General features: G+C 42.0%; 1 protein-coding gene across 7 annotated transcripts in view; it reads right to left on the bottom strand.

Moving 5' to 3' along the window:
• Positions 1-1,053: 1,053 nt before the first annotated feature.
• LOC115581465 (uncharacterized) overlaps positions 1,054-17,465 on the bottom strand; it is a 39,654-nt gene continuing 23,242 nt past the window's right edge. For 2 of the 7 annotated variants that reach the window (XM_030416554.1, XM_030416561.1), the window contains 12 exons: positions 13,680-17,324; positions 10,410-10,958; positions 9,156-9,244; positions 8,509-8,715; positions 8,143-8,322; positions 7,435-7,534; positions 6,851-6,982; positions 5,729-5,815; positions 5,363-5,461; positions 4,693-4,734; positions 2,814-2,846; positions 1,054-2,436 (listed from right to left, as the gene is read on the bottom strand). In XM_030416554.1, the coding sequence (XP_030272414.1) occupies positions 2,406-2,436; positions 2,814-2,846; positions 4,693-4,734; positions 5,363-5,461; positions 5,729-5,815; positions 6,851-6,982; positions 7,435-7,534; positions 8,143-8,322; positions 8,509-8,715; positions 9,156-9,244; positions 10,410-10,958; positions 13,680-17,324 (5,194 nt within the window). In that variant the 3' untranslated portion in view covers positions 1,054-2,405. The remainder of the gene's footprint in view (positions 2,437-2,813; positions 2,847-4,692; positions 4,735-5,362; positions 5,462-5,728; positions 5,816-6,850; positions 6,983-7,434; positions 7,535-8,142; positions 8,323-8,508; positions 8,716-9,155; positions 9,245-10,409; positions 10,959-13,679; positions 17,325-17,465) is intronic. The other 5 variants (XM_030416557.1, XM_030416555.1, XM_030416558.1 and 2 more) reach the window with 5 other exon arrangements.

Raw genomic sequence — 17,465 nt, 5'->3', positions numbered from 1 at the left:
CCAGGCTGAGCTGAGCTGTATGTCGAAGTGCCCTTGAGCAAGATACTGAACCCCAAATTGCTCCTGAAGTGCAGTTGACACCTTGCATGGCGGCTTCTGTCATCAGCGAGGGCCCTGTGATAAGCTGGCTTAGTTGTCCAGGGAGTACCCTGCCCTCGCCCAGAGACAGCTGTGATTGGCTCCAGCAAAACCCCCCGTGATCCCATAAAAGGGATGAAGCGGTTACAGACAATGGATGGATGGATGGATAATTACCACCTCTAGCATACCCTGCTATCTCTCTTTATATTTAACTCTGAAGGGAACCATGATGCGCAAAATGATCGTCATTTGTAGACTTGAAACCAGTGACTGACACGTATACTCATTTGCAAAATGTTTACTGAGGAAATAAATTAAGTGTTAAAGAATTCATTCAGTCATTTTTCTCATAAGCTTAAATTCAATTGGATTTATGTTTGCAACCAATGGAGTTGCCCCCTGATGGCCACAAGACCTGGAAATTCTGTTCACCTATAGTGTCTCTGTTTATTACAGATGTGGGCTGGTTGGTTCAGCTGCACAACCCACGTAAAGATAATAACATGATCGCAGTGACATTTCAACGGCTCTGTGAATTGGGGGCAGTTATTTGCTAGGGTTAACATCAGCTACATATAAAGTGTTGGCTAAAGCTGTTACAATATCCTTCAGGGAGGGTTCGAAAGATAGAGTTTGGATATATTAAATTATATGTATGAAATGATGCAATGTGAGCAGTTTTGCTGTTATGTCGCCTTAGAGCATCAAATCTAAAGCCAAACATACAGAGCATTAACTTCTAAGCAACAATGTCAATTTGAGTGTCCAAAATTACTCTCATAGTTCCTTAAAGAAGAACGGGAAGACGTGAAGTATCCAAATGTGTGGCTGAGTTTGAAGATGCGTGTGGCCACAGTCATGGATCCCAACATGAACAATGCCTGGTGTTTTTTTTCTCTATAAAGGGTTTCAAAAAAGGATTAATTCATTCTCTTTGATTCAATGTTAAATAAATCCACTTAAATCAGTGAAGTCGGTCAACTGATGTCAACTTTTAATTATTATGCAGTGTGCAACATATACATTGTTGTGTATGGTATATATTTTGGTGCGGGGGGAACACATCTTTAATGAGGTAAAACATTTGACATATTTTAGAACCAATGAATTCCTTGCAAGCAACAAAGAAATGTGTACAAATATATAAGAAAAAGCTACTAAAAGTAGACACAGCCCAACCTGCACAGTGGGGAGTCTTTATACTGTACCTCTCAAACCATCAGGCAACATGTATATTATCTTCATCGCTTCCAAACAGTCTCTCTCTTCACCTCTCTCTTACACTCACACTCACACACACTCGCACACTCACACACTCCTAATAACCATCACAAAAATTACCAATTTTGGGTGCGTAATCGTTCCATTTCGGAGCAATCTCAAACGGTAGCGACTGAGAGCATGCGACACATTACTGCAGCTACAGATAACTGCTATTTTTGCTACCTTCTTTATGATATGATGTTTCACAGTGATATACAGTGTTAGTAGAACAGCCTACAGACAGCCTTTTAAAGATTGAATGAGATTTTTTTTTTGAATGAGACAGTGACATAATGTAAAAGGAGCAGCCTTCAACATTGTAAACATTTCAAAAACCAGCTGAGACATTCTGTTTCATGCCATTACGAAGTGACGAGGTTACAGGTTACTGTACAATAACTATTTCGGGTGTGGATCAAATTCAGGTAAACATTGACTCCCCCAAATTAAATAATGTGTCCTTTTCATAACGCAGTCTATTGTCAGAGTTAGGGTGTGGCAACATCCCTTGTGGGCTGTGATACGACTTCTGTTGACATGTATTTGGTTATAAGGTCAAGGAGTCACGAGCTTATGGCTTCAGAGACTCCATACTTACCATAGGTTACAAAAGGTACAGATAGCAACTGACAGGTGGATTAATACATGAATGTAACACAGTCAGTAATTCCTCCAATGTGAATTACATAAAAAAATAAAAGTATTGTTCAACTTAAAAATGAAGTCAAAGAAATCAAATGATACCATTCAGAATGGGGAAGACAATCAAGTGCTGTATAACATACGGTAGTAAAGGATAAAGCATCTTCCCTTCAGCACAGTGACAGTCTCCGCACTGTAAATACAGTATTATGTTCGGCACCCTCGTGTCGGTTCTTTCCTCAATGAACAAGCAACTGCCTGAGCATCTTCCTCTCTAATCCATTTCCAGTTGTCGGCGTAACAACTATGTGCCATACACATCATGCTACAGGCTGGCTTATATTCAGGTATGTTGCGGTAGAGTACAGCCAGATGCTGTAAGGGGAGGAGATTGGCAGCAGTCAGGTATCTTGTGAGTGTCAAACGACGGAGCCCCCCGTCTTGTCGGCTCTGAGTGGGAGAGAGGACAAAGAGAAGGAATTGTTGTCAGATTTTTCAGTAAATGGCAATCATCGAGCGAACACGTGCAGATGCAGACAACAGTTGCAGATGATGTCAGGACATGAAATGTGCCTACTGACATTCCAAGTACACAATATGTTTTTTTCTTTAACTGAAACCAGGCAAAATCAGCATTTGTTTGATGTTTCAGTTTGTACCACAGTCATGGACAGCATTGCCACTGTTTTTGCACAGCAGTTATGTGTAAACTGTGTCTTGATCTCTGCGGTGTCAGCATGCAGTTCATTGTCAATACTCAGCTCTCATTTCTGCCTTTGTCTCTGTTAAGATCACTCACAGAGAGGAAACTATAACCCACTACTTACTTAGCTGCCGTGTCTTGCAATTCTGTATCCAGTCTGGTTTAGCATTGGGTCAGAAGGCAAAGAGCAAAAGTTAGTGAGTAAGTTAAACAAGTGAAGTGGGGATGACCATTTTGTCAGTACACATGCAGCTGCTGGGGATTAGTAGCCTGTATCCACATTGCCAAACGATGGTGAATGGGAGGAAAGGAAAACAAGCATCTCTGAAGTGGGGTGTGCTCAAGGTCAAAGGAGTAAGGGCATAGATGCACTGCAATGCATAGGGTGAAATCATATTCCGACAATAAACCATTCAGAAGAGTCAATATTTTAGCCATAAACACTCAGCTTCACACCTTACTTTTTGTTTATAAGCACTGAGTCGATGCCAATGTTAAGTTTTGAGGCATGGCACAAAGCATCTCAACATGGCCCCTTGGATAAAGGATAGGGTTAAAGCTTTAATATATCCACAGTCTCTTCTCCACTCGATTTCCACTGAAGCATGAGCGAGTACGTAATTACGCTGCAAACAGACCCTTTTTCCTTCTTACACCGTAAATCTGGATAGAAATGTCTAACAAGGAATCGAATTGTTATTAGAGACTGAACAACTACAGTCACTTCCGGGTAGAAAACAGCCGATTAATTAACATTGTGGAGATATAAACTTGTGTATTTCTGTTTTAACTTGTAACATTTAAATATATGTGGTTCAACACTGTGGTCCAACCTATCTGGTGCCTCCTATGCTTACTTCCTGTATTATATAGTTTTGCTCGTGACTTTAATTGTGACACAGCAGTGACATCTTACTGCTAGTTTTGGGTAATTTCAAACTGTCACTTTCTGTAGCGGGTAAATTATGTCTCCAAACTGAGATATGACTGCATTAAACATACATTTTAGATGAAATAACATCACACAAAACACAATCAAATTGCATGTACGGTAATATGTGATGCATATGTGATAACCCGGAAGTTACTGTAACATTGTCACATTGTGATTTGGTCTAGAGCGACGCAAAAAGTCTCAGGGACATCAGAGTCTGGAGTTTGTGTCCCATCTTGAACAAGTGCTCATAGTTGTTTTCTTTTTGCCATGGAGTCTATCTTAATTCTAACCCTTCACTAACTCAGTTAACTTTCCCTAAACAAAAATATAGACTTCCTATTAGACCATACCCCAAACACCCACCAATGGGCACTTTGTTTTCCTTCACGACCTTGTGATCTTGAGACAACGCCATTAGAGTAAGTGTGTCCTGATGTAAACAGTATGTAACACTGTGATCCTACCTTCTCACTGAGGTTATACTGTATAGTGCAGAAACAAGGGATAGAGAAGCAGAGTGGATGTGACAGAGACACCATTCACTCAACTACAAGACACTGTAATGTTGTTTAACAGGTCATCACGGGCTCCCGCACATCTCTCTGGAAGTCTTTGTTAGCCAGCTGTAGTTTGAATACTGTACCGCATATTCTTTCACACTGTCCACTGAAACTCCTTGCAACTGTTCTTGCAACTGAAAAAACTGGTGTTTTCCATACTTTGCATTACACTTAAATCCCAAAGTAGCAAATGATCAGACCAGCTGAGTATTGGGAGTGACTGCATTTATATCTGCTTGTTCATGCAAGCTACCGCAGGGCGTTTATTGAGCTTCCACTAAAATGTCACATGTGATAGATGAAATGAACCAGTTTACAGGGACGGCCACGTCACAGACTGAAGTTAGATAATTGGTATCAGGCTTATTTTGTGTTGGGTAAGGAGACAGCCAAAGGTCAGACAAAGGTTAGTCCCAGCATGAGGAAGTTCACAGCAGCTTTGAGGGATTTTTCTGGGAAGAGTCTATACAACCAACTGATCAACACAGGCAGATTAGGTGAGTTACCTCATGCATGCAAATTTGTGTATACCCCTCTCCTCGTCATACCTTGGGGCACAGTGAGAGATGTAATATAAGCATGTCTAATTTAGGTACTAGAATAAAAGTTTGCAATGTGATTCTTCCTAAGCCATACAGTGTGCATTTCATGACTAATCTGCTTAAAAAAAAACATTTGGCTCGATGACACGATTACATCACAAACTACAGTATTTGTCATCGAGCACGTTTGAATAAAACACACAAAAATATCTAAAGATAGTTGCGGTTCCAGATATAACATCAGTCATGCCTCATGCCTGTGCGTATACAACATTTACATGGATATGAACAGCTGCTGGAAATAGAAGACTCTGTTCATCTACAGACTTAAAAAACAGGTTTTTCCTTTCACTGGCAAAGACGCATTTGCATAAAACAAATACAAACAACAGAGTGGAGGAGGGGGAGAAAGCATGTTTTTATCGGTAACACAAGTTGCTCTATGCTGACAACGATGGCAGGCCATTTCCTAAAATAAATAAAAAGGGCAAAGACACCCGACATACTGTATTAATTTGATTATTTTGAAAGCTTACAATATGTCACTGTGCAGGTAGTATTGTTTCCACCTTGCGTGCCAACCAAAAAATGAAAGTGCGAGCTCTATATTAAATGTAAATACAGGCTGACTCACTTTACGATGCTGGGTGGAATGTGGACATATTCCATTGGGATGATTTCTCCGAGCTCCTGCAGACTATTCACATACTTGATCTTGCTGCTGAACTTGGAGCTGTAGAAAACAGAAATTACAAACGTTCGTCTCAGTAATGTGTTGATTCAAGGTGTTTGGTGGATTTTTGGTGGTGTCAAGTGTCAAGATAGATCAGTAAGTATGCTCGTAGAAAGGGGATAGTGAAATACTGTATCCTGGGAAAAATGTGCCAGTGTTGTGAGATTTTCTGGCAGCATGGATATTATTATTATTATTATTATGATTATGATTAAAAAAGTCATTTCTGAAATTGATGTGTGTAATGTTGAGTCTCTCTCTTGAGACCTTATGAAGGGTCGGGTGATTCCCAGCAAAGTCCGTATGAACCAGGAGGGATGGACAATGATGAACATCTTCAGGTTTTTCTTTAGTCTGTGGGACAAGAGGAGAAGAGAAAGAGAGGAGAATATTAAGAGCTTAATTAATAACTGTGACCTATTAATCTATTTTCACATAAATATTATCGACCATAACTGCTGGCGGATATAAAGTACACTTAAGAATAGGAGTAGATATGACACACACAGCTTGTTGTTCTTCACACACAACCGCTGTGTGAAAAAAGGTTTATGCTTATCTTAGTCAGTTGATAAAAAAGAAAGTATGCCCCCTACTGGCCCACCTATGAAACTGTATATGAATGTTAACAAGAGAAACATACGGATTAAATAAACAATTTCCTGAGTTATATTTATTTCTTGCATCACAGTGAAAACCTACTGATACAATGGGTGAACAATGCCTGATTTTAAAACATATACGTGTTTTTAATTTAATCAAATGTTTCTGACACCCCTTCAGCAGATACAGAAGGGGTCAAACAAAATTGTGTTTTAGGGGAATTCAGATTGGAGAGTTTAACTTTATTTTTTTTTGTTACACCCCACATTAAAAACAGATTGCTGGAGATGCGATCTGATGAATGCCAATCACTCACATATTCTGACCCTTACTTCCTACAGGATTCCCAGATACCCAGGACGGTGGCTGGACATTTTACAAGAAATATACTCCATGACTAATTATCTATGGTCTAAGGAAAATGGACCGCACACAAGAAAAGAAGTTGGTCAGGTGTACAGCTGGATCAAAGGTTGTAAAGAAAATGTGCAATACACCCCTTTCATTTGATTTCATAGTTATCATAACTGTATTTCCTTTTATTTCTTTATTAACAATTCTGTTTTGTTATGGCTTTTGTTCAGTGTGCAACAGAAAATAAAATAACACTAACATGATTATTAGAGGGATTTCTACACTTTTTAACGTAAATGATTATGTTGCTTATAAAAAAAAAAAGGTGGCATGTGTTGCTCAGTGGTGGATCATCGATCTTAATCTGTGTTTGTGTTTATCATGTAAGATTAGACATCACAGTTGCTGTGCGCTTCCTCATGTGAATATCACCTTCTGTCTATCATTTGGTAGCACTTCTTCATCCACGTAAAGCCAGGCATCCTCCGGCGGGGTGTGGCACCATTCAGGTAAACTATCATGTAATCCTCTGCCACCATTAGTTCCAAGGTGCTAATTACATACCTACACACACACACACACACACACGAGCAATAGAAAACACTGTAAGATTGATATACAGTATGTTATCATACAAGAACTGTAACAAAAGAAACACAAGCAATGCTCTTGTTAACTTAAAGATATAAAAGTAATGAGTAAGGACACTTTTGATTGTGTGGTTTTGGTCTGAGGCTGTTTTTCATGTTACATATAGAAGGGGGTAATTCTTGTCTGGTGTGGAGGAACTTGACTGGCTTGACTTTAAAACCCATCTGACTGCTTTAGGTTGGACTGGAACCCTGAACGTGAGCCAGACGTTATTGCCCGACATCAGTGGCTGACATTATTCTGGCATTATATCAGTTTCAGAATGACATGTTTCAGTTTCACAATTTGGCGTAGTGTTCAGCTTTCCACATGACCTGTTTACATTCACACATATCATTAGTAGCATGTACTGTAGCTTCACTTACAGGAAAAGGTTTTCCATTACATAATTGTAATTTTCACAGTTGCTGTCTGGTAGGAAGCAGGCGGCAAACACGATGATGGCATTCTGTTCAGCGTAATAGCCTGAAAACACAAAACATAAAGAGAAATGACACTCACAATGGGTCTCACTTACAGCGCGTACGCACAGACCTGAGCTGTTCCTGTATGAAACCGTTTTCTCAAGAACATCTAGTCTAGTTAGTCATTCTGATCTACTAATTCAAGTTGGCACCATTGTTAACATGGCAGGCGCTACTCTTGTGTCATGATTAGCTGAATTGGGGGCTTATGTGGGAAAATGGAAGGCAGAGCTGTCAGCTGTGTCCTCTTAATTTTAAAGGTACAGTTCAACATCCAAATAAAAAATGCACATGCAACAAAATAATCTATATGGATTAATGGCACAGAAGGGAAGAGGTTTCAGAGATATCAGCCGTAGAGAAGTCTGCCTTCTTTTGAATAGAATGGAACTAGATGCATTTAGCTGAATTTTCTTCGTATTACTAAAAATTAGGTTCAAAGCACACAATCATCAAGTAAATATATGACTCTACAAAACAAGGGAGAACATCAAGATGCGGCTGCATGGAAAGAATAACACTGGAGGTAATCAGCAGTGTGATCAAAAACTTTGAAACGTAGAGGAGTATCTAGTCAGCATTCATTTAAAGCATTTTATGTTTGCATACCTCCGTGTGAAATGACTCTTTTGTATGGCTCAATGCACTTCATATCAATGCGATGCTCCTGCTCTCCAATCACCACGCTCCTCCACAGCCTGCTGTCCCTGCTCTCCTCTGCTGCTCTGTGTCCTGCGATGGCATCACTCGATGCTGCTCCTGCTCCCTGATCAGACTCCTCTGAGTCTTCTGTTTGTGACACAAAGACGGCGGATATGTCACAATTTTTCAGGATGACATTTCAACAAATGTATATTTTTGCAGCACATTTTTGGGAAAATATACAGACAACATGAGTGTGTTTGTGTTTCTGACTCTCTGGGCTGTGTGCAAATTGAGACACGTTTGTATTGTGTACTCAGGTGTGTGTCTGACCGTGTAAGTCGGCCTCGTCAGGTGTGTCCAGCTCATCTACGTTGACATCCAGCTCGTCGCCGGTGTCCAAGGCCTCGTCCTCTGTGTCCAGGGTATCGTCTGAGGGGAGAGACCCCTCACTGCGGTCCAGTGACACATTCATTGGTGGAGCTGCCAGCTTTCTCCTTTGATTGGACCCGCCTGACAGATCTGCAGAGGAGGGTTGATCTGGTCAAAGAGAGGTGATTTATTATTTTTGTCTTAGTTGTAACATGTAACATCCAGAAGTCTTCAGAAGACTAATCGGAAAAACTAGGGCAAGTCAACATTAAATTACATTCCTATAGGTCGTCATGTAAGCGCAGGATGTCAACAGAAGACATAACTTAGAGAAGCAGAAAGTTTGATTAGAAATTAGTACAAAATTACTGCTTGTTAAGCATTTATCACAAAATCCAAGTCAGCCTACGAAATCTCTCTGATTTTAGATGCCTAAAAGTTTATGAAACAGTCATTACAGTTCGTTAATACTCCAAAAAAACCCACACAATTAAAACGGTTAACCATCTTATAATTTACCCTGAAGGCTGTACCTCTAATTTTTGACCTATAAGGTTCAACAAAAATATCCAAATAGTTTAAATAAAAGCAGCAAAAATGACATTTACCGTCTCTGTTATCCATCTCCTCAGCAGCTTCCTCACTGGAGGCCATCTTCATCATCATCCCTGCTGCACCTTCTCCCTTCTGGGAGTGTCTGCTCAGAGGCACAGAAAGACAATAATGAGCCACGACATAAATTATCATGGCTATCATCACTGCCACCATCGGCACAGCTACGCATAGTATTGGGCCAAATAGGACTATCATCTACAAAGAAAGAGAATCTAACTTTTCCCATGACACTGTGTGAGGAAGAGTGTAAAATCTGTTCATTTGACTCCAAAAGATTACAGAAGTGACAAAGCAGACGGAGAGAACAGGAACTCACTGCTTCATTCCCAGGCTGCACGTGTGGGCTGAGGAAACAATACTAAGCAGTGTTGCTACCTCCCCCCCCAACCAAAGCCCCTCTAACAGACTCTGATTACCATAAATCCTAACAATAGAGAGAAGCCATACAGACAAACCGGCACACATGCACACAGGCGCAAAGACACACTCATACACATCTCCGTCTTTGGATACCTACCTTTCCCTCATTCTTTCTTCTCCCAGCGTGAGTGACTGAAAACACTCTTTCCTCTATCAAGTCACATGACCACTTGAATATGGAAAGATCTGCTGTGTATGTACGCAAACACACATACACGCGCACACACACACACACACATAGTAACAGGCAGGGGAGGGTATCCCAAAGAGGGGGCGGGTCATCAGAATTACAAAGTGGGGCAAAATGAGTGCCATGGTACAACTGCTGATGAGGAACAATTAAACTGCAGTGTATACACACACCCACAGACATATGCAATGTGTCTTGTACTAAGTATTGATGCCAAAACATGACTTTCGATTTGGACTCCTGATTGAGAGAAAATGACATCTTGGTTGAGACTTACTGTAAAAAATGGCTGCTTATTTACTGTAAGATATCTAAAGGATTGATCACAGTGTTAAATTGATCTCTACTGCCCCTTTGTGGGTACAAGACAGTAGTGCAGCGCTTCAGCTTTGGAAAACATCTACAGATCCGCTGTGGATCTCGTTCTCTTTTACAGGCTTGAAATAGACAGAAATCCCTTATAATCATGTTTCAGCTTTTAAGACAGGGCACCAGTATCTGAAATCCAATTTTCCTGCAAAGGAGATGGGTCTATCAGTAGAGCATGGAGAGTATTATTTCGATACCAGAAAGCACCATGATGTTAGTGCTGAGCTTGCTGAACTTACAGTACTGAGGGGCAAAATTGAAACCTCACCTTTCCAGGAGAAAGTGAACATATTCCTCTTGCACATACCGTGCATGATCTTCCCTTTCGGGCTGGACGGCAGATTGGTAGAACGATTGTCCATCAAACTGGTAATGAGCGTGGTCAGACTCATACTGACTTTGACCATCAGCTTGATACTGAGAGCACTGGAGTTCAGAGGTGTGCACGGAGTCCGAGTCATCTCCATACAGGCCCTTCGTTAGATATTGAAACTTGGAACCTGAATCGTGCAAGCTGTACTCGGCACTGACTCCGGGTTCATAATAGCTTCCAGCCTGCCCGGAGCCGTACTGCATGGCTGTGGCATCAGTTGTAAACTCAGCATAGACGTCTGCAGTGTTTTGCTGGCTGTTGGATTTTGTATCCACACAGGCCGGGTGGGGACTCTGGTTTTCAGTTCTTTGGTCAATGTGGTGGTAGTTGTAGCCGTACTGGGTTTGACCCTGAGTTAAATTCTGACTTCCTGTCCACTCGTAGGCAGCGTTCTCGTTGGGTGGCTGGGAGGAAAATTGTGATGTCACATCTTGTTGGTGTCTTCTTTGAAGGGAACAGGGGATGGGGGATTGGTGAAGAGAGGGGAAATTCAGAAAGAATTGTAAATAAAAATGGTATGCAGTGAAACTCCTCTATCTGCGTCCAGCCTATGTATATATATATTTTTTTTACTTTTAAGATTACTTCTAAAATGAATATATAAAAACACACTCAAACAGCCAAATAAACTCTTATTACAACTTAATGGCCTGCAAGAGTTTCATTCGACACATTCTGTTTGTTAGCTCGTTCAATAGTTTGGTGACTTTGGGTAGAAATTAAAAGATACCCGGTGGAGTTTCTGACCACAAGTAGCACCGTGGAACATTTTTATCATAAACTGCTTCCTGTTTAATTTCTTCTTGTGAGTCCTCATGAGAAGTTCACAGGTTTTGAAATTAACATTCCTGCCATTATTCTACTGATGAAAAGATGAGGATGCTTTAAGAAATTGCTACAGCAAAAGCAGAGAAGATGAGGACCAAAACCAAAGAAAACATGGATGCAAACAATGCAAGTTTTACACGATTACAACAAATTGGCTTCGCAAGTGTTTTCTGAGGAGGGAAGTGCATTCAACACATTTGTTAAGCCTCGAGGACACACACAATGTGGTTTGGTGAGTAATACTGAGCGTAAGCAGTTTGTTTACATGAAAACTCCCCAGGGTACAAAGTTGTAAGCCACCAAAATGGAGCAACACAAGATTCTGCTTTACAACTCAAAAAACATGCCATTCATCCATATGAAACCATATCTTTTGATATGTGCCATAGTGTTGGCAAAAGCATTGCAACATTGATACATTATATTTAAATACTGAATATTTAAAATTGTTTTCAATACAAATTCTCCAGTACTAATGCTGTTTTTCTTGCTCTCCTCTCCAACAGCATGTTGACACATGCACCGCTGTAGCGCCCAATTAGTCCCACCTCCTCCAGAAGTAAATTAACATAGACTTTGTTTTGTTTCACCCACGGCGCACAAGCCTTGTTATATTTATCTTATGAAATCTTATGCCCCCCCAATTTTTTTGTAAATTTTTCCAGTACAGTATTGAATATCGATATTTTTCAAGGTATTGTATTCAGGTAAAAAAGTCCAGTATCGTGACAACCGTGTGTGCCATAATAAAGATAGCCGTAAACAGTCTGCTTCACATACAGTATAACAAACAAATAACACATTTATAAATATGACGTGATCTCTTCTAATGTAAAGTTAAAGCTACATGGGCAAACCTTTAATGTCTGATATACTGGGTAGTACCTATGCACACACTCACACACCGGCTTGCTCGCGTTACACTCACACCCACACCTTGTAAGAGCGCTAGGGGAGCTGTTTCCATTAGCTGTTGTGGGGCTCCAGCTGTAATGAGGCAGGTAATGCATATTTAATGAGGCGTAAACAGATTTATAAACGCACACACACAGAGCAGCAGATCAACACTCGCTGCCGAACACATAGAACACATCCACACATACACATGTGCAGTTTGTCCCTAACTCAAACACACACACACACACACACACACACACACAAATACTTATAATCTGTTTCTGTCACATCACTAATATTTATTCTCACGTCCTGTATGTCAGTCACAGCCTGTCACTCATCCATTCAACGCACACACACACACACACACACACACACACACACACACACACACACACACACACACACACACACACACACACAGATCATCAGACTCAATTCCAGGAGGGCCTTGTAGCTCGATTTCGCCCGTCTGTTCAGCGATGCTAATATTCCTCTGATGTACAGACTCCATTGAGAAAGCTTTAGAGAGTCAAAAACCCAGTGGAGAACTATGGGAGAGTGAGGGGAGGGGCGGTTGGCATGTGCGTGGGTGTGTGTGCAGGACAGGCAGATGCGAGCACAGGCATTTGTTATTCACTGGCTGTTAGCAGCATGAGAAAGGAAAATCTATTGTGAATAATAGCAAGAATGCCGGACAGATACTTCTAAATCCTTAACTTGTAGCCTATCAGCACAATGCAACTTCACTTCACTTCCACTCTGTTGCGGTGGAGGCAGAAATCTCAGAGAAGGTGAACCGATATTCTCTGCATGGCTAGATGCAAACTAGATGTAAAGGATAAAATATGTTTTCTTTTATACTCTCTTTATTTTTGAAAAGATAATTAATTGCATGTTGTTGCGTGACTTTTGAATGACTGTAAACGTGACAGAATTAGGATAACACCACGCTTAAGAAATAAACAAACGCTTTAAGGCCACTAGTCTCAAACTGCACGACTAAGTGTGCAAGCTCCCTGTAGTGGTAAATCCCAGAAATGTTTTTGGAAAATGTTATTAATTTAGTTTCAGCCTGCTACGTGGTCACGCTCAGTCACGTTGCAAGCATATATCATCCATGATTAGTTAAAAACTAAACTCAAACTGTGATGGCAAGATGAGGGTAAAATGAAAGGTTAAAAAACACTACAAACTTGGCTCTAAATGGAAGTCTTCGGGAAGCGAAGAATACATTTTGAGCAGATGAAACTGAAGTTGACAACAGCGATCGGAGCACAAATGCTAGTGACTAGCAGTGCCTCTTAAGCGTCCACAGCACTTGCTATGTTAGCAGCAAACTGTGCAAAACATTAATTACTTGGAGAGCCTACATTTCTTTCTAGGCTACAACAAGATGCACAAACTTTGATAAACACTGCTTTAAGGTGTGTTGCTTACCTTAAAATGGGTGAATAGCTATCTCGAGAAGCTGCATGGTCTCCGATCTGTTGTTGAGTTGACCATTTATCACGATCATCAGTTCTTCCAGGCTGTTCATCGTAGTAATCCAGTGTACTCGGTAGGAATCTGTCCCTCTTTGGCTCCACTGTTTTTAAATGTGTCTGTTGACTTGAAAAGCCTCCAGTCAGCTCCTCAGTGAAACTTAGCAGATCGGAAGAACCTAACTGTTGTCTTTCTTCCGTCTCACTCCATTTTGGTATATCAGAGTGCTCCGTATCAGTTTCCCTCTGCTCTTCCTCGTCATTCTCCTCTTCCATTAAATCTCCAGAAAAAGGTAACCCAAGTCCTCTGTCGGTAGAAATACCTGATTCACTCAGTGGGGTCCCAATAAAAGAGCTGGATTGGGAGACTGAACTGTTGGTACAGACAGGTGATTGCGGTTCAGAAGTGGTTCTAGGTGTGTCCTGCCCCCTCCAGACTTTAAATTCCCCCAAAGACGTCGGACATGGTGGAGGTGCAGAGGGTGACTGCCCACCCTCATCTGAATCTTCCATTGAGATCTGTGAATGAACATAAACTTCCTCTCTGGTTTTCAAGAAATGGTCCGATGGGTATCTTAATGATGGAGACATGCTTCTGGCCACAATGCTTGATTTATCGTCATCGTTTCCGTCTTCTGCCTGTGTTTGACTGCAACTTGTTGGTCTCGAATCTGACAGACGAGGAGCTTCAGAGTTAATTGTTGATTGGCTGGGAGTGATCATTTCTGGCACCATGCAATGCTCAGTGGCATGATCAAGACTTGCTTGGTAATGAGTAGATAAAACAGCTGGATCTTTCTCTGTATCTGTACTAAGTGGACTGTCAGTACTCCTGATCATTTGGTTTTGCCTACTTTGTTCTGCGTTCCCCTGTTGTTCTCTTTGTGAAGCTTGGGCCTGGGATTGCAGTACTGTGGCAGCGTAGGAAAGCATGCTAAATGTCTCCATGGATCTTCTTGTTCCTTTTGATTGTCTGTTACCATGTTTAGGCCGATCGCGCCACTCTCTCTCAGCTTCTTTCACTGTGCCAGACACTATGATGTAGTCCATTTCTAGGCCCGACGATGAATCTCCATCAGAATTGGACCGGAGTTCATCTCGACTACCTGGGAGAAGGCCGTCGGGGCTATACTTCATGGCGTCTCTCTCCCCCCCAGAGCTTGAGCTCAGAGACATGGTTTCTGTTGTTTTAAACTCCTTTCCAATGCTCTCATTATTCAGACCACCTTGGCTTTTTGTGGCAAGCCCATCATCATTGTACGCCGTGGTGACCGGCAGATCATGTGATGATGACGTTGATTCAGAGCTATCATGTTTCTTGGAAACAAAATGGTCCCAATCAACAAGGCCTGGGGATAATGACTGGTCAGTCTGAATTTGAGTCTTGGCATCTTCTCCTGGACATGAATGAAGACTGGCTGAAGTGTCCTGAATGACAGTCGACGTATCAACCAGAACAAAGGGTGAATGATCACTGTGTTGCTCTATCCAGTCAGTTTCCTCTGATCCTCCTCTACTTTTGTTGTCGTTCTTGCTCCCAACTGAACTTCGCCCACTCGTGATCATGTGACCCAACTCACTAGTTCCCTCAAAAAGGAACACCTGGTTGGCTGGTTGTTCTTCATCTGAAATTACTGTTCTGTATTCAGTCTTTCCCAGAGGATCAGACATAGGTTGTGTCACAGCTACAAAAGGGCTAGACTGCCCCTCTAGCTGTACCATGTCTACTATGGGGCTAGCATAGGCATCAGGGGAGGATGTCAGGCTCCAAGTGCCAGCTCCGACATTGTCATATTCTGAAGTGGAGGTGACCATGCCAGGCACAGGTAGGTCCCACATGTCAGTACCTTGGTAAGAGGAAGTCCCATCTTCTGAATGATCAGATACCAAGTTCTGGTTGTCATCGTCACCTGTTTCCTCACCCATCGTTTCACTTTCAGCCGCCTCTATGACTATTTTAACATTGTGTTCGTTACCTCTCCACCTCACTTCGTCGACAGTCTCACTAAGCACTTTGTGTATACCGCTCTCCTCCTCTATAGTCTTCTCTTCTTCCACCTGTTTGCTTGCATGTGTCCCAGGAGAATCACCACCATCCAACGATCCCGTGTGACTAAGGTCCTTTTGATTTTCAGCTCCCTCAGGGCTTGTTATCGTGGAAGAGCTGTCTTCCCGTATGGTGGTGTTCCACATCACCATTCCACCTTCAGAGTATCCGAGTGGACTTTCCACAGATGTGCCTGCCCCAACATTGGAGTTCGTCCTACAGAAAGAACCTGAGGTTTCAGACAAGTTGTCAGGGGTCGTGAGAGGTGATAGACTGTCATCTCTAATTGTCATATTCCACATATCCAGTGATTCCGGGTAAGATGTGGTGGTTCCGCTGTCTGATTTGAGAAATCCCTTCTGTGCAGAGTACGTCCAAAAGTCTAGGATCTCCATCTTTCTGTCTCCTTTTTTTCCTTGTACCCCTTCATCCTCTTCTTTCGATGTGTCCGGTGTCAAAGTGTTTAGGATTGCTTTCTTTCTCGACATTGAGGATACTTTTTCTTTCACTCCAATGATGGCAGCCCTCCATTTTCCAGCTACGTCCTCCTCTGGTGGTGTCAATTGCAGACATGCCAAGGAAACAGGGTTCCATTCATCTTTAAGTGCACTATCTAGGTTCCAGTTGTCGTATGATTCAGCCTGCTCAGTGATCAGACTAAGCTGGGGTTCAAGGACTTTTCCTTTCTGGTGGACCTTCTCCGACTGTATAGTTTCTTCTCTGCCTTCTTCTCCTGTCATATCATCAACTGACTCTTTCCCGCTAACATCTTCCAGAATATTCAGTGGACTCTCAGATCCCTTGATCCTATTCCAGACAATATTATCACTTGAGGTTGATGCTCCTTGTGTGTCAAAGCCAAGATCATCCCAGGTCTCTGACAATGACGATGACACACTGTCTTTATGCTGCAGCCCATTGATCCTTTCAACAACATCTTCTGGAAAGAATCTGACCCCGCAACTGCTAGGTGGACGACTGCCTACCACACTATTGACTGGGGTTGGAGGAACCACGGTATCAATCATGTATTTCCCATGAATTTGACCATGATTATCAATTGAAGAATCTCTACTTTCAAACCCGCCCAGTGAATTTGGACCGGAGAAATCTAACAAGCTCAGCTCTTCAAGTTCGGAAAAGCTGGAGCTCTCTGCTCTTTTTTCTCCATCTGCTCTTATTCCAGCACTTGCCAGTTCTCCTCCTGTTGGCATAGAGTGGTCACTGCTGTGTAGGGGGTCAAAACTAAACAAGTCAACGTTATCACTCTTATTTCTGCTAGGGCGGTGTTTCCTCCTCTCAGGTGGGACAGGAGGGGAGAGGGATAATAACCCCAGGGGAGAGGGGTTTCTGAGGAAAAGTCCACCTGGTCCTGCTGCTGGCCCGCCTCCTGCTATAACTTCACCCACCGGGCTGTCGTCGCTGAGGAACACTGAACTCTCTTTGGAGGAGCGGCTGCTGCGGATGGTGGTCATACCGCTGTCAGGGCTCACGAGCTCCCCACCAGCACCAACTCCTGCACCTCCGGTGTCCTCTTCACCATCTGCCATCACCCTATATACAGAGACGAAACTGTCATTACACTGTGTCAGTGTTTGCTTCAAGTCATTGAATATATTGTTTTAAATCTCAGATTTCATGTTTGGATGACTTTACTGAAATTGGATGAAACAAAATCAGGCTGATGCATTTTTT

The sequence above is a fragment of the Sparus aurata genome, chromosome 5, assembly GCF_900880675.1.
Source record: "Sparus aurata chromosome 5, fSpaAur1.1, whole genome shotgun sequence".
In the NCBI taxonomy this organism is placed as follows: Eukaryota; Metazoa; Chordata; class Actinopteri; order Spariformes; family Sparidae; genus Sparus; species Sparus aurata.
Note: the sequence above shows the minus strand (reverse complement) of the source record. Positions and strands in the feature narration are given on the sequence as shown.